We start from the raw sequence: 25,781 nt of genomic DNA on the forward strand, positions 1-25,781 counted from the left end.
GAATTCCTCCAGTAGCTCTCGCTTCTCCACCAAATCAAATACAAGTTTCTGGTCCTTGCCTTTATGACTGTTCACAAATCAGCTCCTCCCTGCTTATCTGCTTTAGTACTTTTTTCTTTTATACCAGACTTCATTGTCTTTTTTTTACCACTTTTGTAAAATTGGGGCACCCTGTAGTTATGTACAGTAGCCTGTTGTGTACAAAATTCTTTTAATCACTCTTTCTCTTTTCTCATATAAATAAAGACTGTCACTGTTTAAGCCATCAGGCATTCTTTAGTTTTAGGGAGATGTTTTTGTCTGCTGTTTTCTGGGCTTTTAAAACCCTCTGTGGTATTTTTAAAAGATATGTAGTTAGACATTGTTATCTGTCCAAGTAAGTCATCTACTGCTCTTTCTTGTTCCATTTTTTTAAATATTTGCTGTAGCAGTAATTCCACATAGCACTTTAATTATTCCAGATGACTCAAAACATGCTGGTCTCAGCTCATTTGGTTTTGAAGGAGCTGAATAAAAATTCTCCAAACAAATAAAATAGTAATCACTATGGAAACAAATCAGCCAATTGCATTTGTGTGTTGGACTAATCACTTATATTTTTGTACCACAAAGCTCATAGCAACAATGAAAAGGCTGTGGTAACAGTAGATGTTGCAGAAAAATGTAAAATTACCAAAATTCTATTCCCTATTAACGTGACTAGATGGTTTTCCTACTCGAGGAGGTCCTGTATCTCAGATACTTTAATGTGTTAACTCTTAGCAAATGCTGATTCCTTAATAGTGACTGCTGTGCATTCAAGACATGCACAGAAATGGTCCTGGTAAGCAATACTCTAAATGTATTTTACATCCCTTCTGTACAATTCAATGTAGGGAAGATACCCCTCTGAAAACTAAACTAACTGCTTTTAAATCTTACTATAAAATGACTGGAAATTGATGGTTGAGCATGACATCAAGGTACCATAACTAAGGGGTTCACAATCTAGGGATCACAAACAGGTGTTGTGGGATCATGACCTTCCAGCACTTCATATTTCACTTAAATGGCTATAGATCGCTGCTAGATAGAAGAGTGATCTGAGAATGGCAAAGGGGGTAGCAATATGGGAAGAGTTGAGAACTAATGCCATAATTGCTTGCTGAGAATGTTACCCATGCTGGTGTTGAACATGCCCAGAAAGCTCTCCTATATTCAGTGAGATCAGAGACCTTTAAATGCAGCTCTGATTGGGGGAAGATGGGAATGAGGTAAGGGGGGGGGTAGGAGAAAACTGGTAGCTCAGAAAACATTTTTCTTAAATCTTCCCGTAACACCTTCAAAGAACCTGCGAGGAAAGAGACCAGTATGTTGACTGAAACGCAAAGTGAGATGAATCTGCTTGTTACAGTCTCTGTAGAGTCTTAAAATCAATAGGCTGTTATTGGTTAAGTTTAAAAAAAAGCAAAAACATGATTCATAAATGTGTTATGCTCTGATCTGTATTTCTGGAATGATTATTATTTTTCAGGTGACATTTATTTTAATTAAAGTTGTTACATATTTCCTTTTAATTGGGAGTAATCATGTAAGATGATTGCAACATTTTCCATATTGGAGCCATCATGTTACAACAAAAAAGTTTTGCCTCCCCAGCATAGCCAGGACGAAAGCCCTGGTTGTGACTCTTCCCTGGGTTGCAAACTCATTACTTATGGTATGTAGCAAGTTCCAGGCAGGATTTGAGTGCTTTTCAAAGGCAGATGGGTGGTATCTTTATTTCACAGATGGGAAAACTGAGGCACAGACAGGTTAAACTGACCTTTGATGGTTCAGCGGCAGGGTTAGATATGGAGAAGCATCCACCTACTCAGATGTTCATTCAAACTAGCCAATTCTCTTGAGTCTGCAAAATAGGGCTGGGAAATGAGGCCAACCTTTTCTCTTAGGATTTCCAGCATGTCTAGTCCTGCCTGGAAATTCCATGGGAACAGCCATTCTCTCTGTATTTTGTTACTTTCCGTTTTGGTGCTGAATGGGATCCACAAGTGAAAAAATGTCCCTGAATCTTCTTCCATCTTAAAAAAGATTTGGCATGAGTGCTGTTCTAAACATAAGTGGCATTTTACTGGGGAAATGCTGTCTGAACCAGCTTGCACATCACTACTCTGGGTTTAGAATTATGATTTACTAATGCTTGGCCTAGTTAAGTAGGTGTCACATAGCCTTAGCTTCCTGCCTACAGTGTCAGCTATTACATGATAATTAACTACTTGTTAATGCTGAAATTTAGTATCTCTGCTATTTTATTATTTACGTTTTTTAATATCCTAACCAGGACTAATCCATACTATGGGCCAAAGGTGTCTGTTTTTCAGTGTCGCTACGGGTAACCACAGCTCCAGGCATGTCCAAAGAGATGTCTGAATACTCACTGTATTGAATTGTGTTGAAGAGAGGCTGAGTTAGACAAACAAGCGCAAATTTAATCCTGAACCCATTAAATACTGGATTGCTGGTAATATGCTGAAACCGTGAAAACACAGTAGTTTAATTAATTATCTTCTAAAACAGAATAGTGGATAGAGGGTATCCAGATAACAGATCTAGAAAAATGGCCTTATCTCTTTAAGTGGGTTTTGCTGCTCTTTTACCTTTTTTAATATAATTGTGAATGTTCATATGTAAAGTGTAACTATTTTCTTTTATCTATTCTTTAACTCTTTTGTTTACCCTGCTAGGCTCTTGGACTCAGTTATATCTTGTGTCAATGAGTTCCATGTGTTAATTATTGTGTAAAAGAAATTTTCTGAATGTAGAAGATTTTGCTGTATGCTATAGTTCATTTTTTTTCCGCATCACTGTTATATGATGAAGTCAGCACTGTCCCTTGTTTTGTGATGTATTTGTTGACTCACATACCTTAATGCGGTATAGTCTGGCCTTGAACTTTACAAGGAAATTCCTATTAACCCCTTAGTTGCTCATATAAATCCATGTTCTTCAGAGTGACACACTTACGGTCCTGTGCTATACATCTGATAATTTTTTTAGTATTCCCATGCAGCACAGCAGGTACTGCATCTAAATGTCTGGGCTCCAAATGTGCACTTGTGGCAGAGCTCAGGTTGTTAATAGAACATTCATGCAGCTTTGAGGAACTACTGTACTGTGTCAGAAGGGATTCCCCTTACTTATCTCCTGCAGAGGTTACTGGGAAATCAGTTTGTAGAATACAATATTGTTTTGTGTTTAATAATACCTGGCTTTACTAACATTTTAATTTTTGAAAAAAAATTATGAAAGAAGAAGAACATTTTAACACTCCTGGTAAATGCATTACTTAGCGTAAGTAGATTAGGGTAGCTCAAAGGAGAAGGGTGATCTGGCCAACATCTAGAATGGTCCCTTCCTGAATTTTGAAGATATTACAGGTTTCAGAGTAACAGCCGTGTTAGTCTGTATTCGCAAAAAGAAAAGGAGTACTTGTGGCACCTTAGAGACTAACCAATTTATTTGAGCATGAGCTTTCGTGAGTGAGCTGTAGCTCACGAAAGCTCATGCTCAAATAAATTGGTTAGTCTCTAAGGTGCCACAAGTACTCCTTTTCTTTTTGAAGATATTACATTATCTCAGGACTGTGACCTTTATTGCATTTTTTGGTTTTGTGTTTTCCATTTGACTTTAGAATTATACTTGATACCATTATTTCACTGTGACATTCAAAAGAGCCAGTTGCAGCAGAAACATAATTACATTACAACCATGAATTTCTGTTTGATCACACAAACTCAAAAGAGCATTCTGGTACACAAAAACCACTTCACAGATGGAACATGCACCACTGCTCAGAGTAAAAGAGTTTTTCCTCTTGTACTGACCATTTATAGAACAAGATTTCTGTGGAGTGTTTTGAGGTACTATAATGATAATACATTGATCTTGATTTGGGATGGAAAGAATATGAGTTAAAAAGAAAATAATAAAAATAGAAAATAACAAAAATATAAAACTAAAGAGGTAAGACACATCAAAGAAGATAAGAAGGTGTCACAAATAACAGCAATGCAAGTTGCCAGGGGTTCATATAAAAAGAAACACAAGTAAAAGCCGTGAGAATTAAAGTGAAAATAGGAATAAATATATGATTGTATTGCTTCCTTCCTTTGCCACTTTGTCCACATAGACCTTGATTCTTCATGCCACTCTGTGCAGGTGGGATTAAAGTAAATAGTCCAATGCATGGCACTGGGGTTTGCCTTCTCAGAACAGCTTACAGGATGGGGGCACTAAATTGTAAGCTTTCTGGGAGAGTTTTATTTTGTGTCTTTAAGGTGCCAGCACGCTTTTGTGAGACTTGTAAAAATAATAAATTGTAATCTTATTAATCAATTGTTAACCCTCTTCCTTGCTTTTTAATTATTAGGAATCAGGAAGGAATAGGTAGATTGTAACTTATTCTCTGATAATTAGAAGATGGCTGATTATACTCCCTCCCATAAAAGAGCCAGTTTTGTTTTTTTTACATTGGTTTGTAACAAATATTCTTATTGAAACTTTTTTCCCTTCTCCCCTAGGTGGTCATTGTTTCTCCTGGGGATGGAATGAACATGGGATGTGTGGTGATGGCACAGAAGCAAATGTTTATGCCCCGAAGCCAATCACAGCTCTTGGTTCTGGAAAAGCATTCTTAATTGGATGTGGTGCGGGACACTCTATGGTTCTTTGTCAGACTCCAGGTTAGACCTTACACACTGGAAACCATAGCCATGTGAATTTGGACACCTTTGCATAGAGCTTTTCGGAAGTGTTGTGAGAGAATTATTTAACACTGGCATAACAGCCTGATGGTACAGAAGAAAATGAGGGCAAAAAACTCCTTTGTTCTGAACCCGGAATTAAAAAAAAATTGCTAATGTGCTGAGAAAACTGTTTAATAAAGACAACGGTTATAAATATATTGCTGGAAATTATTTCACAGGTTCTTTTCAAAGGAGATGATGTTGTCCATGGGTAAAATGAATAAACATTTTGCTTTGCTGCTACATAAATGAAGCAAGAAGGATTTTCTCCCTCAACATTTATGGTAACAAAATACAAAGTTCTTTTGGATGTTTTTAGCAGTTGACAACAGATTTATGGCGTTTGCAGAGAAAGTGTTACTCACTGATGTATGGGTGAGCTTAGGTGGTGTCTGAAGAAGTAATGTGAGACTGTGAGCACACACAGGGATTGTTTGGTCTTTTTTAAATGGTGATGAGCACTTGCAGCTCCCATTGACTTTTATTGGAGTTGTGGGTGCCTACTATTCTGGAAATCAAGCCATATTTCATAGACGCCTTAATTTTTGAATATGTTATTCAACAAAGTGTTGGCTCCAAGTATGAAGTAAGTTTAACTAAGAAGGCTGTTGGAGAGAGGGAGGGAGGGTGCTTTGATCCTAACATTGACTACATCTATATCTTTATTACACTATTATAATAATATGGTTGTAACTGAATTTCCTTCTGCAGTAGAAACCCCAGTTATTTTGGATTTATAATAGTGATGAGCCAACCACTTCATATAAAACAAGAACGGATGAACCTTCTTCTGAAACTCAAACCAAGCCTGCACTTTTTGAGGTTGGCAAAGTCTAGCAGTGTTCTTTCTTTTTTAAATGTTCAAACCCCTCCACCCTTCCTCTGGGTCAGTAAAGGTGAGTTCTAGGCTACCTCCTGGAAAGCTATACTATCAGTAGCTTCCATTAGGTTTTGGAAGGGATCCTGTTTCAGGGCACAAGCCAACCTCTACTTAATAGGGTTAGGAAGAAACTCTCTGGGGGCAGGTTATCCAGATATAACTGCTTGCCGTGGGTTTTGCTACATCTTTCTTTTAAGCAGCTGGGTTCTGGCTACTGTCAGAGACAGGATTCTGGACTTGATGGACCACTGGTCAAATCCAGTATGGCAACTCCTATGTTTCCAATTATCCTAATAACAAGGGGTTCTCAAAATTTCACCAGAGTGTTCTCATGGGATTTCCAGCCTAATATGCACACCAAATAAATCCTGGTTAAATGCAGATTAGCTGTGGTTACACTTCCCAGCCCAACTAAACCTCTGATCCCTTGAAAGTTTAGAACTTGGCCAAAACAACTTGTTCTAGGCTAGTGCTTGATATGGAAAGTTTGGGCCTAGCAGTGATTTTTGTGGGCTGAGTAGAGGAGAGGGAATTCCATTTTTAAAAACCTCCAACTGTTTGTGTTGAGCAGAATTAAAAAAGCTAATTTAGTGAACTCTTTTGCACACAAATACAGTGAGGAACATTAAATTGGATCTTTACCACCCACAGTAGTTAAATTTACTGTGGTATTTGAGGTATTTCACATTCTAAGTATCGGGAATACCACTGTGTGGTAAATATTCATTGTTAATGATGTCCACTGTTTCATTTTTAAAAGCAAGTTTACCAGGAATGAGCCTGTCAGACTAATTGCCTTGTTGAAAAAATATTTTAAATGGGTTATTAGGAAATTGCGCAGGAAAACGTTCTAATGATATCATATCAATTCAGTCCAGTCATGAAAGAGAGAATTAGGCAATAAATATGGGCTGTAGGGATGGACTGTCCTTCTAATGGGAAACCTTTCACCCAAGTACATACACAAGAGAAGCTCCAAAAAGAGGATATGTATTTACAAATTTGGTCACCATGTTTAGCATACTTACAGAAGGTGGGCTCCCCAGCCAGCAATCCGGAATCTTGAGCCAGGTTCTTTGAATATTAATGTGATCCTGAATTATGAATTTATGTTGTCGTGTGTTAACGTTTTATTGTAGCTTTGCCTTAATGAAAAGTTTCTTTCAAAAAAAAATAATAGCCAGGGCTCAGGAACTAGTTTTCAGGTATTTTTCTTTGCATTTTCAATGGGAAATAAACCTGAATGAGTGATTGAATAAAAGTATGAAGATGATATTCTATAGGCTAAAGCTATTTAAAAAAATGGAGGAACAATAAAGTGGCCCAGTGCAGCCTAAAAAAGGGGCAGAAAAGATCCTTCTGTTTATGAAAAATTCATCATTCATGTGCTTGGATGTACAGTAACTCCTCGCTTAACGTTGCAGTTATATTCCTGAAAAATGCGACTTTAAGTGAAACGATGTTAAGCGAATCCAGTTTCCCCATAAGAATGAATGTAAATGGAGAGGGGAGGAGGGGAATTAGGTTCCAGGGAAATTTTTTTCACCAGACAAAAAACTGTATTTTCACCAGACAAAAAACTATATATATATATGCACACACACAGAGTATAAGTTTTAAACAATTTAATACTGTACACAGCAATGATGATTTTGAAGCTTGGTTGAGGTGGTGAAGTTAGAGGGTGGAAGAGGGTGGGATATTTCCCAGGGAATGCCTTACTGCTAAATGATGAACTAGCATTTGGCTGAGCCCTCAAGGGTTAACACATTGTTGTTAATGTAGCCTCACACTCTACAACACAGCACGAATGGAGGGAGGGGAGACAGCATGGCAGACAGAGACATAGACACACACCCTGTGTGTGGGAGAAAGAGAGAGAGATGCGCATTGCCCCTTTAAGTATGCTGACACCACATTTTAAGTACATTGCCTTTAAAAAGATCAGGAAGTTGAGACTGCCGTTGTGGCCAGCTCTCTTCATCCTGAGCTCTGTTGTGTCTCTCCCCTGCTCTATATGGAGAAGGAGTAAGCGGGGGACAGGAGTAGGGGGGAGGGGGACACGCTGACATTAGCCCCCTCCCCTGCACAGCAAGCAGGAGGCTCCCGGGAGCAGCTCCAAGGCAGAGGTAGGAGTAGCACAGGGCAGTGGGGGGAGGGACAGCTGAACTGCCAGCAATTGATATCCTGCTGGGCGGCTGCTGCACAGGGAACTTAGGGGAGCAGGGAGCTGATGGGGGGGCTGCCGGTCCACCCTGGTTCCAAACCCCCACCAGCTAGCTCCAGCGGGCTGCTCTTCCTGCAAGTCATGGACAAAGCAGGCGGCTGCCAAACAACCTTATAAAGGAGCATTGCGCAACTTTAAATGAGCATGTTCCCTAATTGATCAGCAACGAAACAACGTTAACCAGGATGACTTTAAGTGAGGAGTTCCTGTATTTGCCCATAATAATGTACCATGTTGGATGTATTTACCTATGGGAATGTATCTTTTCACCCTATGAGCTTCTGCGCTACTTCTTACTGCCTAGGCTGTTCTTCATTGGTTCTGCTCCTTACTACTTTCCAGCCCCTTGTCTCTCCATTACGTACACTGGGTGATTTATCATGCCTTTTTGCAGGTCCCCTCCTGAAGTTTCCAACCGTTCCTTTCAGGCACCACAGACCTCCCAGCCATGTTAGTTTGCCTCAGCAATCCCATCCTTCAGGGTAAGTTCTAGCTTGTTCTAGCTTGTGTACATCCCTTAAAGCTGACTGGTCTCTAAAAGGGTCCCATATTGTCCACTCATGTGGGTTATTATTTATGTGTTAGTGCTGCAGTTCAGTTAAGAGAACCCATACAAATTCACAGAAGTAAATATTATTTATTAAGTTACATAGCATTTGCTCCTTCAACCACATAAAATGGAAACACCTCAAGAAAGAGAAGGATTGAAAAAATCCTTTTAAACAAGTCTCCTCAGAGGTTAATCTAGACCAGTGGTTCCCAAACTGGGGTTCGCGAACCCCTGTGGGTTCACAGAATGCTACAGGGGGTTTGCCAGAAAAATTTCACTAATGGCGGCCAGAGGACTTCGGGCATTGGAGGGAGCAGGTGGGACCTGGTTGCAGGGCAGACAGCCCGAGCCACAGGGAGAGCGGGGCAGGGCAGTTGGGGCTGGCAGCCCGAGCCCTGCCCCCATGAGCTGGGGAGCCGGCAGCCCGAACCCCAGTGCTCTGCGCGGGGCCGGTAGCCCGAGCTCCAGGGAGAGCTGGACCGGGAAGTTTGGGCTGGCAGCCCAAGCCCTGCCCCCATCAGTGGGGGAGCCGGCAGCCTGAACCTCAGCGCTCCATGTGGGGCTGGCAGCGCGAGCCCCAGGGAGAGCGGGGCTGGGCAGTTTGGGCTGGCAGCCCAAGCCCTGGCGGTCAGCAGGACCTGCAGCCCGAGCTCAGAGGAGTTCAGTTGACCGGAGCGGTCAATGGGGTCCAGCAGCAGGAGCCCCATGGAGTGCGGAGGAAATTTAAACTTAAATCCCTGGAAATATTCATTTTTAGGAGGGGGTTCACGAGATTTCACAATTTAGTGAAAGGGGTTCGCGGGCTGTTAAAGTTTGGGAACCACTGATGTATACTTTATTCTATAAACTAGGTTCAATGGGGGCAAGTGACAAAAGTCCATAGGTAAGTAAAAAAACGTGGAAACCTGGGAGAAGGGTCAGAATCTGGGGGGAGCATGGGCCGTTATAGCAGGGATAAGGGAGAGACAAGAGAGAACATAGGAGGGAAATCAAATCAGCATCTTGGATGTCTGTTTGCTAATTCAAGAAGTATGGAGAATAAACAGGAGGAACGTGAAATGCTGGTTAATAAACACAACTCTGACATAGTTGGCATCACAGAGACTTGGTGGGATAATATGCATGACTGGAATATTGGTATAGAAGGGTACAGCTTCCTCAGGAAGGACAGGCAGGGAAAAAAGGTAGGTGGTGTTGCCTTATATATTAAACATATATACACTTGGACTGAGGTTGAGATAGAAATAGGAGACAAACTTGTTGAAAGTCTCAGGGTAAGGATAAAAGGGGTAAAAAACAAGGGTGCTGTCATGGTAGGGGTCTAGTACAGACCACCTAACCAGAAAGAAGAGGTGGAGGAGACTTTAAAAAAAAACCCACAACTAACAAAATCATCCAAAGCACAGGACTTGGTGGTGATGAGGGACTTCAACTACCCAGACGTGTGTTGGGAAAATGCTATGGAAATGTAGCAGGGCACAGATTTTCCAGCAAGTTATTGAAATGTATTGGAGACGATTTTTTATTTCAGAAGGTGGAGAAAGCTACTAGGGGAGAGGCTGTTCTAGGTTTGATTTTGCCAAATAGGGAGGAACTGGTTGAGCGTTTGAAAGTGGAAGACAGCTTAGGTGAAAGTGATCATGAAATGGTAGAGTTCCTGATTCTAAGGAATGGTAGAATGGAAAACAGCACAATAAACATAATGGATTTCAAGAAAGCAGACTTTAGCAAACTCCAGGAGTTGGTAGGTAAGATCCCATAGGAAGAAGTCTAAAGGGAAAAACAGTTCAAGACAGTTGGCTGTTTTTCAAAGAGACATTATTATGGGAACCATCCCACTGCGTAGCAAAAATAGGAAGTATGGCAAAGAGACCACCCTGGTTAACTAGGAGATCTTCAATAATCTGAAACCCCAAAAAAGAGTCCTATAAAAGTGGAAACTAGTTCAAATTACAAAGGATGAATATAAACAAATACCACCAGTATGTAGGGACAAAATTAGCAAGGCCAAGGCACAAAATGAGATTAAAAAAGCTAAAGACATAAAGAGTAACAGAAAACATTCTACAAATACATTCGAAGCAAGAGAAAGATCAAGGACAGGATAGGTCTTGTGGATGGGGGGAAGCTGCAGATGTGGGATATCTTGACTTTAGTAAGGCTTTTGGTACTGTTTCACAAGACCTTCTCGTAAACAAACTAGGGAAATACAGCCTACTATATTATATATGGAGCTACTATAAGGTAGATGCATAACTGGTTGGAAAACCATTCTCAGACATCTATGGTTCACGGTCAAACTGGAAGGGCATATCAAGAGAGGTCCCGCAGGGGTCATTTCTGGGTCTGGTTCTATTTAACGTCTTCATCAGTGATTAAGATAATGGTATAGAGGCTACCCTTATAACATTTGCAAATGGTACCAAGCTGGGAGGGGTGGCAAGTGCTTGGAAGATAAAATGAAAATTCAAAATGATCTGGACAAACTGGAGAAATGGTCTGAAGTAAATAGATCAAATTCAATAAGGACAAGTGCAAAGTACTCCACTTAGGAAGGAATAATCAGTTATAAATTCATACAAAATGGGAAATGACTGCCTAGGAAGGAGGGACCTGGGGGGTCAGAGTGAATCACAAGCTAAATATGAGTCAACAGTGTAACACTGCTGGAAAAAAAGCAAACGTCATTCTGGGATGTATTAGCAGGAGTGCTGTAAGCAAGATATGCTGATTAGGACTCTACTGGAGTATCAGCCAGTTCTGGGCACCACATTTCAGGAAAGATGTGGACAAATTGGAGAAAGTTCAGAGAACAGCAACAAAAATGATTAAAGGTCTAGAAAACATGACCTATGAGGGAAGATTGAAAAAACTGGGTTTGTTTAGTCTGGAAAAGAGAACGCTGAGAGGGGACATGATAACAGTTTTCAGGTACGTAAAAGGTTGTTACAAAGGAGGAGGGAGACAAATTGTTTTTCTTAACCTCTGAGGATAAGACAAGAAGCAATGGGCTTAAATTGCAGCAAGGGCGGTTTAGGTTGGACATTAGGAAAAACTTCCTAACTGTCAGAGTGGTTAAGCACTGGAATAAATTGCCTAGGGAGGTTGTGGAATCTCCATCATTGGAGATTTTTAAGAGCAGGTTAGACAAACACATGTCAGGGATTGTCTAGATAATACTTAGTCCTGCAATGAATGCAGGGAACTGGACTAGATGACCTCTTGAGGTCCCTTCCAGTCCTACGATTCTATGATTCCTTAGGGAAGGAGGGTCTTGTGGTTAAGGCATTGGACTGGGACCCAAGGAGATCTGTGTTCAGTTTCTGGTTTTGCCACAGGCTTCCTGTGTGCCTCAGTTCCCCATCTTTAAAACTGGGCTAACAACACTTCCTTTCTTCCACTCTTAGACTGTAAGCTCTTCAGGGCATGGGTTTTGTGTTTGTACAACACCTAGCACAAGGGAACGGGGGACCACTAGATATTACTCTAGTGCAAATAATGTATAATAATTCTTTGTAGACAGTGCAGTATTGAGTGTCAATAGCAAGTTGGTGTTTGTTTATTAGAAAATAAATCCCCTGTTTTTATGTGTTAGTATGTTTGGTTTTGCAGAATAAAACCTTATGATAAGTCAGCTGATACCTTCTGGGCACAGAGGCTTTCAGCTGAAGGTCTGGTCTGTAAGAAAGGGAGAACACAATGAAAGGTTCCAACCCATGGCAAAAGTCACCTTCCTTGCTGCTTGCCAGAGAGCAACGAGGACTCTCCTTGTTAGATGTCCTGACTGAGAAGGCCAGTGTTTGACATCCGTCCTCCAGAGTGGTAGAACCCAAAGCCAATGTGCTACAACTACATAAATGCCTCTGGAACAATGCTAGATGTAAAGAATAATATTATTATGCAGCTCTTCATACCTAAACAAAGGTGGCCTTTTACATGTTGAATCCTACATCCATATTCAGATGTACACACTCAGATGGAAATAGCATAAACTGACACGGCTGTAATATAACATTAGGACAGAGTACGCAAACATCAGTGCAATTAGTTAAAATATGCAGACTTTCTTTTTGTTCATTGCCTGCGGGAAAATAAATCTTATGACATGCCCAACATTCATACTGAAATAAGGTGGAGTTTAAATCACTTTTCAATAGACAAGAAATTCAGAGGTGACCCTCAGCCTAGACAGCTTCCGGCTGTGGGGAGAAAAAATAGAATTTATTTTATATATATTTGTTGTTTGAAAGTCATATGCAGTCTGTATCTAAGTATTACTCACACAAGCCCTCTGTGCACCAGAGCAGGCAAATGACTTTTCTAACTCTTTTTAACTTTGTTGGGTGGAGGGAGGAAAGTGTTTGTTTATTATTATTTCTGAGGTGGTGGTGTTCTTAGGGGGATAGGGATACCCAGGTTAGGTATTGTTTGTATTAGTTGGCCTTCTTACTAGCTTGCATTCCTGATTGCAGTTCTGGTTTTTGGTAGATGCTCAGAAACCTTTGTTTATCTAACACTGGCGTCCCTAACCATCAATATGATCTGAGTACTGTTGGTGTCTCCATGACTCTTGCCATCTGGAGCTGCTTTACAGGTAGTTTCTGTGTGTCTGATGGGAGTGGAGTACCTTTGCAAGGTTCAGTGACTGAGCACAGAGAAGCTGAGAGGCTGAAGAAGGAATAAGATTTCATGTTTATTTTCTAGGCTATGGTTGGAGTTATGGGTCTTTACGTTGAGTTCGGGAAAGAGGCAAAGGGAACCAGACTGGGAGGCTGTTTCTGATGGGTGCAGCATGGAAGAAGGATGAATGTGGGAGCCTGGCATTTGGGAAGCACAGGGAATGGGCTAGAGTATAGAAGGAAATGAGGGTAGATAGATGGTGTGGAGGCTCCAGGGGGGTCATGAAGACGAGGCAGTCAGTTAAGGAGAGCAGTGTTCCTATTTCTGGGAAGAGTGAAGAGACAAGCTGCCATATTTTACAAAGCTCTCCATAATTTTATCTCTCCACGCAGGTATCTGATTTTTTTTTATATATCAGATGATGAATTATTGAAATTAGCGAGCTTATTCACAGGCAAATCACATCTTGAAATTCAAAGTTCCCTTCACAGTGATCTGTAGTACATCCATTTTGACCTCCCACATTTTAGTAATCATTATTTCATAGGTACAGCCACATCCGGCACTCGCTGAAGCCAACAGGAGTCATTCCATCCAGTTCCATGGGTTCTTAGGACCTTGGTGATCGAAAAATCTGGTATATGTAATTAGGAAAAACTCATAGAAGCATGCAGTATATGTGAAAATAGGCAATGCTTCAGTCATCTGTGAACTTCATTTTTCTCACTGTTGGCCCATCCAGTGTCAGAAACAAGATGTTGACAGATACTGTTCAGTTACTCAACAAATATAACCTTTAGTTTGTCTTTCTGATTAACACCAAGTTCCTTTAAAATTTCTTTTCTTGTAGCTCTTCTGGTGCCTCTAGAGCAGATTGTAAACCTGGTTTTTATTATTATTATTTTTATTTTATTTTAGCTGCGTGGGAAGTTCACTCTTTATATAAGAAGATCCAAGATCTTTTCATTAACATTTAGATAATGTCTGTGTATTTGCAGTCATCTGAAATACTCTGAGTAGCCAAAAATTCTGAAAAGACAGGAAAAATACTTTTAAAAACCCAAACACCACCATCCGCCCCCAACTTTCCCAGTAATTGCAAAAGAATGCAATGTATGGAAGATCATTTTCATCTCCTTCAGTTTCAGATGTTCTCTAATGGTGAAAAACTTGCATGCCAGAAAGCTGGGGTCTGTACCAAAGTTGCAGAAACCTGCACCTAACACAAGGTAGCTGAAACTTTGAACCTTCAGAGTCCCAGCCCCAATCTCTTAATTTTGGTTGCACAACAAATATTAATGAGATTTTTAGGGGGAGTTATGTGTTTGTGCCTTGTTTGGCTCATGTCCTGATTTTATAAAGTTAGGATCTTGTCCTTACTGATTTCTCTCAGATAAACTCTGATCTCAGAGCCATTGCTCCATGTTAAGAAGGATTGCTTAGAAGCCCTAAAAATGTGTATGTTCTGTGGAAAATAGTAATATGTTAAGTAAACATCTCAAAGAAGAGTGTAGCGAGCATCATTTACTGTGTACTCCTTGCAGGTTGAATTTGAGAAACTATATCAGTAAGACAACTGCTGTTATCATGTAGCAGTCTAATATGGCAACTCCTCCATTTTGGAATGAAGAGAACAATCTTTACCTCTTGGGATGGATGGACAGACGGACAGACAGACAGGAAGCAGCAAGGAAAGAGATTACCTCTTTCCCCCTCCCACCCTCTTACTCCTCCATACAACCAGTCTCCACAGTGACACTATAGATGGGGCCTTGACCTTTCAAACAGCAGTCTCCATTTTCCAACAATTCTTAATGCAAAAGCAGTTTGTATTTATTATTGCCTTTGTGGAATGTGGAAAGGGAAAATTAGATCGAAGCTGCCAGCGATGGAGATGGCATCTGCACAATTGTCTCCTGGCTCTACATTTTAATGTGAATCATACTGTATATTTTAAGAAAGTGATGAAATGTAAACATACGGAACACTAAGAGAACACACTAGAGCATGCCTGAAAAGAGAATAAGATGCTGCATATTAATTATTCCTGAATTACCATTTGCCTTAGAGAGGGCAAAATCAGAGGTGGCTTTGATTTTGCAAAACTTCTCCAGTGAGAGGAGCCAGAACCAGGAATGGTTCCGGTCTAGATCCCTTTTTATCAGAACCTCCAAAGTTCAGTGGGCTCTGGATAAATGCTTCTGGTTTTAACCAATTCTTGATTGGTTTTCAACTTTTTGCCTCTGTTAACATATTGCTTCACTCTGGCTCCTTCCCCTTTTCCAGATGTAATCATTTCTCCTGAGTGCAGTAGGTATTTTCAAAAGTTCCATAGCAGTTCAGGAGAACAAATCCCAGAGACTTTCAATGGGAATCGTGAACCTGACACTCAAGTGCTTTTGAGAATCTCTCCTCCTCTGTGAACGGGTGACCTTTAATGTAAGTCCCTGTGCATTTCCGCAGGTTTCCTTTTCAGAAGTGGGGAGAATTTTTCTTGGCCTCTTATTCTGTTTGTGCCATCAATTTCATGCACACTGCTTCTAATGACAAAGGTCTTAGTGCTTTAAACTGAGTAAAAATACTGACTCCAAACCAAGTGGCACCTAAGCTAGCACGATTGAAGATTCACTGATCAACAAACAACACTCTCTGCCTGCCATAATAGCCATGTGGGTGCTTCTTAATTCTTCCTAATAGCAACCCCCTGCTTTAGAATGAAAAAGAAAGGAATTCCTAGAAAGCCACTATATTCTACAGCATACAAAAGACAAGGCAACAGCTATTGTACTCTGTAAAGACAGGTTCCTGCTCCTCATATCTTAGCCATAAGTGATAAGATAACTGTAATTAATAATCAGATCTACTTCTTATATAGTGTTTTTTGTCAGGAGAGCTGACAAAGGAGCTGACTTTACAAAGGAGATCAGTATTATGTTTCCTCATCTGTAAAATGGGGATAATATCTACTAGGCCATGCTGCATTCCCTAGTCACACATAAAAACACACATTGCTAATAGTGGTGAGAATGAAGAAAATGTATGCCCTCTGGCTGTTTTAAATCTCATCAGTGGGATTGCTCAGGGTTTATGCCTGTGCAATTAAGATCAAAATCTGTTCCCCTTCCTCTTTCTCTTTCGTCTCCCTCCCACTTGGACACCATAGTGGTCAGTGCTATACAGGGACCTACATACATGAATACACATTCATTCACACCATTTTGACTGGAAGCTTTTTGAAGGGGCGACTGTGGGCTCCATTCGCTTGTCTACTATGGCCACTTTACACTGCTTAAGGAAACTCTTTGCTCGTGTAGTGCTCCCCCCGCCCACCCCGGTTCTGTTGTAGGGGCCTGGTAGAGTGGAGCTCTACTACACTTGGTTCTCCACTGGCCCAAGATCACTTGGGGGACCTCATGCTGCTGGCTCCCTGACACACCCCATCTGACAAACTCACTGGCCTCATGCCCAGATTCAACAAAACACTTAAGCAAGTGCTTAATTCCACTTGACGTTATCCAGGACTTAAATAGGTGCTTCTATGCTTTGTTGAATCGGAATCATGATGGGTTACATAGGTGAAGGTGCAAACACGTGCATGCACTAGGGTTAGGTTGTCTAAAGGGTGTGCACTGGTGCTTGATCTTCCAAAGTTCAGCTACATGTTTATGCGCCTGCAGTTTTGTCAATGCACAAGTGAAAGCTGAGGGCTGAAAATCTTGCCCATACACACTGGGTTCAACAGCAGATCCCCAACTGTTTATTTTTGAAAGTATTTGCCTCATTATAGTCCTCCTTGTGATTTAAGCGTCTTTGTATGTAGTCATTGTGGCGGGGGGAGAAGGAGTTATAAAAGATGCATGCTTTTTCAATATATTTTTTAACTTGGTTGTTAAGCTTAAAGTAGTTAATTGACTTTATTAATGATCAGATATTAAAAATTGTGTTCATATTCAGACATCAGACAAATATTTCAGCTACTATTTTGGATAAAGAAAGATTTGTATGAATGGATGAAAGATGACAGGCAGTGCTACACGGAGAGGTGCATGATGTCTGGAAATCTAAAGAAGAGGGTCTAAAAGGCAATCTGCGTAAATTCAGCATAAATTAAAAGTTCAGTTAGTGTGTGAGGTTGAAGACAAGGTTATCTCTGGGGTATTTCTGGGGAAAGGAAGTGGTAGCCTGCCTTGTTGTGAAGCTGAGGAGAGCCGTTGTTATGTGGGGGAGCAGGGCAAATATTGCTTTTTTTTTTGCCTCAGGGTATCTTCTTCATAAGTACTTCTGTGCTCAGCTCATTTCCAAATTTCATTGCTTTATCTCTGCTCTGTCTCCCTTGTGTTCTAGCCTGCTCATTTTTCCCAACGTCCATTCATTTCAGTGATGTATTTTCTTTGAGGCACTGAAACTTTAAAGAGAGAGCGAGAACAATTTATATGAAAAATCATTTTATCCAGATTAATGACCATTACACTTGACTGTTATCACAGCATGATTAGCTAGATTCCTTTCTGGCAGGAGAGAATAGAAGCCACTTTCCATTTCCTTACTATTTGAAGTAACCGTTGTAGAGCCAGCATGTCATATATCGTGTGTCAAGATGATCTGGGAAAAATAATGCCTACATGCTTTTAGAAGAGATGAGCGGTACGTATGAAAATTGTGTGACTATAAGGATGTTTTCAATATTATTTATTAATCTACTTTTAAAGCCACAGTCCTGGCCTTATAAAATTCCATTAGCCATGCAGGGGATTTCTGGAGACCTCCGATACTAGTGATGGGAGGCTAGATAGATATAACTCTATTGAATAAAGCCGTTTATATAACTTCTATAAAAAAATGCAGGTGCTCATTTCCTCCAGGGCAGAGGGAAGCTTAAAGGTCTAGGAGTGTAATCAAACAGTTTGCCTGATTCTGATCTTATTTACACAGGTGTAAAAATCAGGAGTAACTTTCAACTGAGTTACAGCAGTATAAAACTAATGTGAGACCAGAACCAGGCCCAATGGGTGTAGTATTTTTAGTGCTACTTGCTTGCTGTGAAAGAGACAGATTTGAATTCATAAGTGTTGTAATCGTGTTAACACAGCACAACCTACTTAGATAACAAACAGCCTGTGTACGCAGATGAGAGAGCCTGATTCCCTGGGCACTTTGCTGGCATCTCTGCTGCACTGACTAGTGCTTCCTAACATGAGTGCTTCGAGAACTTTCAAGTCTCTCAGCTGTTGCCTGCTGGACTGTCAGAACTGCTTAGGGCGAGATCAGGGGGTCTGTCATCGTGGTGGTACATTTTCTGTCATGCAAAAGGGAACTGTGGAATTGCCAAGGAACTTGTGTTTTGAAAGTGCCCCCTGAAGGATAGTAAATGGGAAATGCAGTTCAATTTCTGAAGGTTTAGTGAAAGGCATCCAGAAAACTCAATTACTGCAGAGTGGAGAGAAGAATAAGCAAGGAGATATATTTTCAGTGAAAGACCCCAACATCGGACTGGTAACATGGTTCCAGGAGAAAATAGGACAGAAAGACAACTATCTCAGGGCTTGGGTACTCAAGCTGTTAATTAAAGGAAATACTCTTATTTCTTATAACCAAGCACTGGGTAAGGGGAATACCTGTGTAGGATTTATTGGATTTAATTTTTAATCAGTATTAATTATTTTATGGTAATAAGGGAATGTGAGCAGATTTCACACTAGGTCTCTGAATAATGTTATTAAATTAATACAAAAGTATAACAAATAAATCTATTTTTAGATCCTTAATACACTGTACCAAAAAAAAACTTCATTAGCTTCTGCAAGGTTGGACCCTGGATTAGCTTGCATTCTGGAGATAAGAAACTGGCCATTATCAAGGAAGCCCATGCCAGGATAGAAACAGAGATGGAAAATTACTCTTAAAAAAAGAAGGCAGGCTGAACTAGGAATTAGTGCATAATGCTAAATCAGAAGAGACGAAGGAGCCTCATTACTAGCTTCAAGTTCAGAGCCTTGGTGTTAAATCTTCTTCCTAAATCACAGGTCTGATAGCAGCTCTTCTTTTCCTTTCTGGAGGTGGAGGTTATGGGGCTATGAGGATGTGGTGTGTGTATGTGTGGTGGTGTTTTTTGTCTGTAACACTTACCAGAGCCTTTGGTGTATCTTCCTTGATTTTTTTTTATTCATAATTCCTCAGGACCTCTCAGATTCTGTTTCTTTTCTTTTTCATTACCATCAGTAGTCCCAGATGCCTCCTTGCCTTCTGGCTCGAATGCTGCCAAGTGTATTCAATTGTCTGATATGATGGCAAAAGGGGAACTCTTAAAGAAATACTTTACCAGAAATGTTCAAGCTACTAGAATGGTCCTGGCAAATAAACTATACATTTTATTTGTGGAATCTGAAATGAAGTAAAATGTCATTACTTTCCTGAATTCCTGCTGGTGCCCTTTATATCTGGCAGCTAAGACATAACTCAGGCACCCGCAGTAGTTTAGTGCTCGACCTCATGCAAAGTTTCAGAGCTGGTGGATTATTGGGGCTCAGTGAAGAACAAGTTAAGACAGACTCACAGAAGTAAGAAAAACTGAATTCACTTAATCTACTAAAAAGACAAACTTTTATTATTTTGCGGGCGATGAAGAGATACCTAAATAATTCTAGATTTTATCTTCCCTGGTAATATTAAATTAAATTAAAGTTTTCTAGTGCTGTGAAAACTTCAGACATTGGTTGTATCAAGTGTTTGCAGGCTTCCTTTGTTATCCACTAACCAAAATTACCATTTTAGAATCAAATCAATACCAAGCTTCTCTCCAGCATTTCTGTTGGGAACACTACATATTTATTCAAGATTTCAGAAGCAAGTCTCTGGAAACCCCTGATCACTTCAGAAAGTAATTCTGCTTTACACTGTACAGCAAGCACTGAAGCCATGATACAAAATTTATTTCATGCTAGAATTGTTTTGCATAACATTGTGCATGCATTTTACTCAGAAGTACTAAATTGCATACAATGCTGCTGTCTTGTTTCTTAAACTTTGAGACAAGTTTATACTTGAGTATTCTCCTGATTTTTGTACTGTAAGTCTCAGGTTTAAAATAACACCTTTTTTTGTTTCAAATCCATACTGATTACTTAATATGAACAATTTGTTATGAAGGGTCTTCACGTTGGATCTATACATCAATAAAATACAACATAACCAGAGCTGGAAATTAAATCTAGACCAGCTGTTGCCATCAGGTCCAAAGAAAGGTCCCATGTGTCACAAGCATGCCAATGAAAACAGACAGGGAAAAAAAGGAGTTTCCTAAATTTACACAATTCTAGTTGAATTAAAAGTTCTTGATTTCCATGTCAGTGTGATGAGTTACGAAGGCATGGTCAATATGACCGATGACTGCCTGATGGCACTTTTTAAAACCATTACTCTGTATCTTGTATACAAAAAGAAGCAATCCATAGCAAATAAATGTACAGTTTTATAATGTTTTACATTTTGGCTACAACAATGTATGTAAAAGTAAAGAGCTTTCAAAGAAAATATATAACTTTGCTTTTTTCCCCCCTTAAAGTTAATCATACAATTGCAGTTTTTGTTTACTTCATGCAATTCATGCTATGAACAAAACAAAAAAGAAAGGAAGAAGAGATCTTCTACAGTTTTGTTACATTTTGGCCGTAGAAAAAGCCTGCATCTCTAGTACAACTCTGAAACCACATAGAATCATCCTTAAAACCTGCATGGAGCGAGTTTACTTTGTCCAAATGAGGAGGTCTTCTATGCCTGCACAGTTCCACACAGCTGTTTATTAGCCATCAATGTTCATCTCCATCTCGCCTTGTCAAGTCACTCTGACTGCCTCTGTTGGCATATATTTAGCAATGACAGGACTTTCTTTGCAAAGATCTGCATGTAAAGAATACAATCAATACTTGAGCTTCTTTCCTGAGCTTTTCAAATCAAGCTTGGCATTTTAGTTTTAAAGGAAGGAGGAAAAGGTAGAGTAGCTACATGCAGAGGCAGCCATATTCTTCTTCAATAGGATTTTTTTTCCCATGCAGTCAGCCAGACTGAGACCTCTCTACAGTGTATCTGAGTATTGCTTTCAACTTATAATAGGCGCCCATGCAAAGTTTCATCCTACTGTGCTTGTTTGCTCAAACTTCTGCAGGGTTCCTATGGCTCAAAAATATCCTGAGAAAATCAAAATCTTCAATCGTTGGCACGTTTCAGCATTGACTAAATGCCTAACCCATTCCATAAGAGCCAGTGGATCCACCATCAGCCAAGATAAGCACATACCAGCAGGGTGCACCATTAAAGAAATTATCTGGTGCATCCATCCTTCATCCTATGTACCAATATCATGCAGCATATGGCCCACCAGTACTATTTAATGCCCACCTAGTGTCATCTTTATACTATTTAAGGGTGTTGTCACCAAATGTCAGTAGTAACACCATGCCCACAAGGTGCTACTGTGAGACATGACATCTTCAGACTTAGTCACCTGGATTATATGCAACATAGCATAGGCTAATTGTAAATAAAGCTCTTTAGACCATTCTCTGCTACTGATCCATGCTACAAAATAGATGGGATGGGAGACCAAGAACGTCTCACTGGGCTAGGATTGCTGTAGGGCGCAGACACTGAGGATAATCCTATCGCTTTTCCGCTTATGCCAGCTATGTTGTTAAGGCTCCGTGACATTTCGTAACCTTCATTTAAAAGAAAAATGCAAAGTACAGCATTGGATCAACAACAGAATGGGCTAAGAATAAGGTCAACATTGTGGCCAGTTAAGTAGCATCCTCATGCATTGACATGCTGAGAGTAGTATCACTTGCAACGTGGTTCAGAAAGCCTTGTAAGTAAGAGCAGGTAAAAAAAAAATGTGGGTGGGGGGAAGCAAAATGGTTTCTCCAGAATGGGCAGACTGTAAAATAATGTAGGCAGTGTCATAGTTCTGTCTTAAAACAACTGGGGGGAAAAGTTAGGTGGAGGGATTTTTCTGTTTCTTTTCAGTGTAAACTTAATTGCACTTTCCCCCACTGACTCATGTATTTGGACCTCAGGCAAAAATTAAGGTGACTCGTAGCTTTAAAAAACCCAGCATTTGTTCCGTTGCTATAGAGATACTACTCATTTGCTCACAGCATTTTAAAAAAATAGTTTGCATGCATTCAATTTCCCCTTCCCTCCCCCCCACTCCCATCCTTTTCCAGACATGCACAAAAACAACCTCAGCTAGTATACACACATAGTTGCACAAACTATGGATGAAATTCAGTTGGAACAACAATTAAGATGCTCTCAACGTATTTCGAACAGGCCAACAATATGCTGACATTTCTTACTCTTTAGCCAACCGGCCTCTGTTTCATTCAGTAGAGAGAGCGTGCTTCGTGTTGGAGTGCATCATGAGAACTATACATTCCTCATACCAAAAGGTGTGCCATTTGGAGCATTCTCCTGATCCACTGAAGCAACCAACACTGACTCAGGCTGAACGAAAATGGCCGATGCTTATCCAATACAGAATCAGGTAAAACACTTTGCTACAAAGGTAAATTTTAGCAGAGATACTTTCATATGAAAGTGCAGTGGTCCAACTATATCTTTGTTAATGATAATCCTACAAATTATAATTACATACACTATCTATAACTGGCATTTACTATAGACTGTTGTCCATCATACAATGGCACATGGGAATTCTAAAACCCATACCCATGATATGGTTTACATCATAGAATCTTTGCGTTTTTTAAAATACTGAATATATTATATACTCTATACAGTACACCAGTGATGGACACTGATTTAATGATAGATAACTCTTCATGAAATTAACCACTACCAATTAACTTTTATGCACATATGTAGTTCTCATTTTATACACGTAAAGATATCTGCATTTTTGATTTGCTTACTTTTCTTGGATTAAACCATTTGGGCAAGATTTAGTCTGTCATAAAAAAAATACAAGAACTCTTGTTTGTTTATTTATTTTAGGACCTAATGTTACTGAATATATGGATGATTCTGACCATTATCTAAGTAAAATTAATTACTTCTGGGAACAGTCAGGATTTTAAAAATTAATTATGGTAAATATTAGTTTACCAGAGGAAACCAATTTTAGTTAGGTTACTTTCCAGTCATAAAAGAGGTCTATGCTAATGAATGCTCCCATATGAACCTCTCTCTGTGTTCAATTTTACAGCTAGGCATGATACAGAAATTAGCCGAAGGGCTGTATAAACGCAGCTGAATAATTACTTTGTGGTTCTTGGTGTTTGCTGGGGCATTTATTTATTTTTGCCCACCAAAGTGTTTGCTGTTCACAGCACATTGCAATCTATGAGTCTTCCAAATGGGCAGCCTTCACTGCTGTCATAAATATTAATCAGTGTGTCTTTGGGGGATGAACTCATTTAAGGACATTGCAGAATATTGGGCGCTGAAACTCACTGAGCTAGCTAACATGGAAGACGAAACTGCAGTTGCACATGGTAGCTCTAGCAGCTTTCCTCTCCCAAAAGCAACAGATTAAAACCTCAAAATGCAGACATCAGGTTGTTATTTTAGTGCATATCTAAACCAAGCCCACTATTCCATGAGAACTAATAGATGACTTTTTCTCTCTTTTTTTTAAACAAGGTCACTAACTATGTGGTTACAGGACCTCAGCTACATACCCTTTCTTATTCCTCCATCAGGCGGGCAGGGATATTCCCCGGTTGATAAGAGGAAGCAGGGTCCATATCTCTCCCGAGTGCCAGAGCGGGTAAAGGGCAGGCCCTCATCAGGCGTTATAGCCTGGTCTATGTGGGGACAGTCTTCATTTGCCAGCGCCGCCTTGGCCACCTCACCATTCAGTTTCGAATCTTCAAACATATAAGCAGAAGGCTATTGAAACACTAAGAACTGTTTATCAGAGTTAAATCTGTAGGTTCGGGATCACAGCTAAGGAGTAGCATGGTGATGCTTAAAAGGTAGCACATTTGTCCTAAAAACAGTGGCTTTGTGCACTGCACCAACATAAAATAAAATACATTAAGTGGAAGGAGAAACAAAATGTTATCTCATTAGATAGAACAGCAGCCTGTGGTACTTCCACATATATGGGGCAGTTTCAGAAATTGCTTTGCACTGGTTCCTAGTCCTGTGAGCAGAAGACTGCAGTTAGAAACTGGATCATGTTTAGCATGACATAAGATGGCATATGAATGATCTGTGTCTCGTGAAAACTACTGAAACGCATAGAACTTTGGAGAGGCAGTTAATGATGAGTGCATTGTAGTAGCTGAGTAAATTCTATTCATGCAGATTTATATCTTTGTACAATATTACATGGGCAAAAGATCCCCAAAGTTTGAACAGTTTGTTTTGTTTGGCTTATATTTTCAAATACACAGAATGGTAGTACACATTTTAGACGGACGCACAGCATACGTTATGTATGGGAGTGTGACAGCAGAACATGGATTTTAAAAAACAATCCAGTTTCTGATTTATTCTGTGACATATGCAGTTTTTGCAATGCCAGCAGAGGATGCTACAGATGGAAAACAATACAGTAGCCCATGGATTTTGAAAATAAATTAGGTAACATTTACCCTCTGACTGCAAATAATGAAAATGTGTCATTAAATTTGTCCACTTTACTCCACATGTCCGCATGAAGATCGACTGAGAATGGAATGTTTTCTGTATGTGATTTGCTTCACAGTCATAAAACAATTTAAAGTGCTCTTACAAGACTTGTAAAATGTTTTCAAAGTTCAAATTAGTATATTGAGAATATACTCAAAATATGGCACAGTTCAATAGGGACTTTTCAGCTAAAAGGAGGGGAAAACAGTCAAAATATAACCCGTCCACAGGAGCTAAACTATGTGCTTAATTGAGTGGGTACAATTCAGAAATTTGCAGCAATCTAAACCCCGGTTGCACAATGCTTATTATTTAGTTACTGTACGGCGCGCACTGCAGGTGATCCTACAGTTCTTAATGAAAGGGACAATGCACTGATAAGCTTTATTTCAACCCCCTTTCCAAAAACACCTGATGACTTGCTCCAAACCCTGTGCAATTTTGACATCTATTTTTCACTGGAGCTGAGGCCAAGTAAGAAAATAGATCCAAGTCTACATAGAGACCCTACAAAGAGAGAATGCATTAAATAGGATGAGCAAACCTTCCAGAGCAATAGTTTCAGGATGACACAATGGATAAATAATAAGTAAGGGCTTTTTGAGATTATAGCACTCTTCTCATTATCATATAAAATGATCTGCACCGATAAAGACACACATGTGTGGTATGCATACTATTATATGGAATGTATACTGTTTATGTACATACATGCTAATTGCATTTCATGTCTTGATTTTTTCCCCAAGCAGATAAAGTGTTTCCCCACATAATCAACTCCATTTTGCAACCCTCCTACTGGTACTGTACCTTCTTTTTCCTTCCTGCAGAAGTGGTCAGTTCATTTCCCCATAGAATATGGTGATGGTAGGGTTTTTTGTTTGTTTTTTTTGACCAGCTACGTTTGTTAATACATCAAACGCACTAATAGAAGCAACAGATACTTTCTGAAGTTGATGACTAATGATGACTAATTTGAACAGGTTTCTGAAGTTTCAGGGGATAGATTGATTGCAATTCCTGTGTGTAAATAATATACATCTATTTCATGCTCCTGTTTACTTTGCA

General features: G+C 39.8%; 2 protein-coding genes across 12 annotated transcripts in view; one reads left to right on the top strand and one right to left on the bottom strand.

The window, feature by feature from the left end:
* SERGEF (secretion regulating guanine nucleotide exchange factor) overlaps positions 1 to 8,378 on the top strand; it is a 255,637-nt gene extending 247,259 nt beyond the window's left edge. The window contains exons 11-12 of one of the 2 annotated variants that reach the window (XM_073347361.2): positions 4,560 to 5,370; positions 8,286 to 8,378. In XM_073347361.2, the coding sequence (XP_073203462.1) occupies positions 4,560 to 4,726 (167 nt within the window). In that variant the 3' untranslated portion in view covers positions 4,727 to 5,370; positions 8,286 to 8,378. Of the gene's footprint in view, positions 1 to 4,559; positions 5,371 to 8,285 lie in introns of those variants that run through there. The other variant, XM_073347362.2, reaches the window with a different exon arrangement.
* KCNC1 (potassium voltage-gated channel subfamily C member 1) overlaps positions 1 to 25,781 on the bottom strand; it is a 198,324-nt gene that overhangs the window by 22,031 nt on the left and 150,512 nt on the right. For 4 of the 10 annotated variants that reach the window (XM_073347351.2, XM_073347349.2, XM_073347359.2 and 1 more), the window contains 2 exons: positions 23,756 to 23,944; positions 19,645 to 21,772 (listed from right to left, as the gene is read on the bottom strand). The exons of 1 other annotated variant lie outside the window; for it this stretch is intronic. In XM_073347351.2, coding sequence (XP_073203452.1) covers positions 21,636 to 21,772; positions 23,756 to 23,944 — 326 coding nt within the window. In that variant the 3' untranslated portion in view covers positions 19,645 to 21,635. Of the gene's footprint in view, positions 1 to 19,644; positions 21,773 to 23,755; positions 23,945 to 25,781 lie in introns of those variants that run through there. 5 more of the 10 variants (XM_073347353.1, XM_073347350.1, XM_073347356.2 and 2 more) reach the window with 3 other exon arrangements.

The sequence above is a fragment of the Lepidochelys kempii genome, chromosome 6, assembly GCF_965140285.1.
Source record: "Lepidochelys kempii isolate rLepKem1 chromosome 6, rLepKem1.hap1, whole genome shotgun sequence".
NCBI classification, from domain to species: Eukaryota; Metazoa; Chordata; order Testudines; family Cheloniidae; genus Lepidochelys; species Lepidochelys kempii.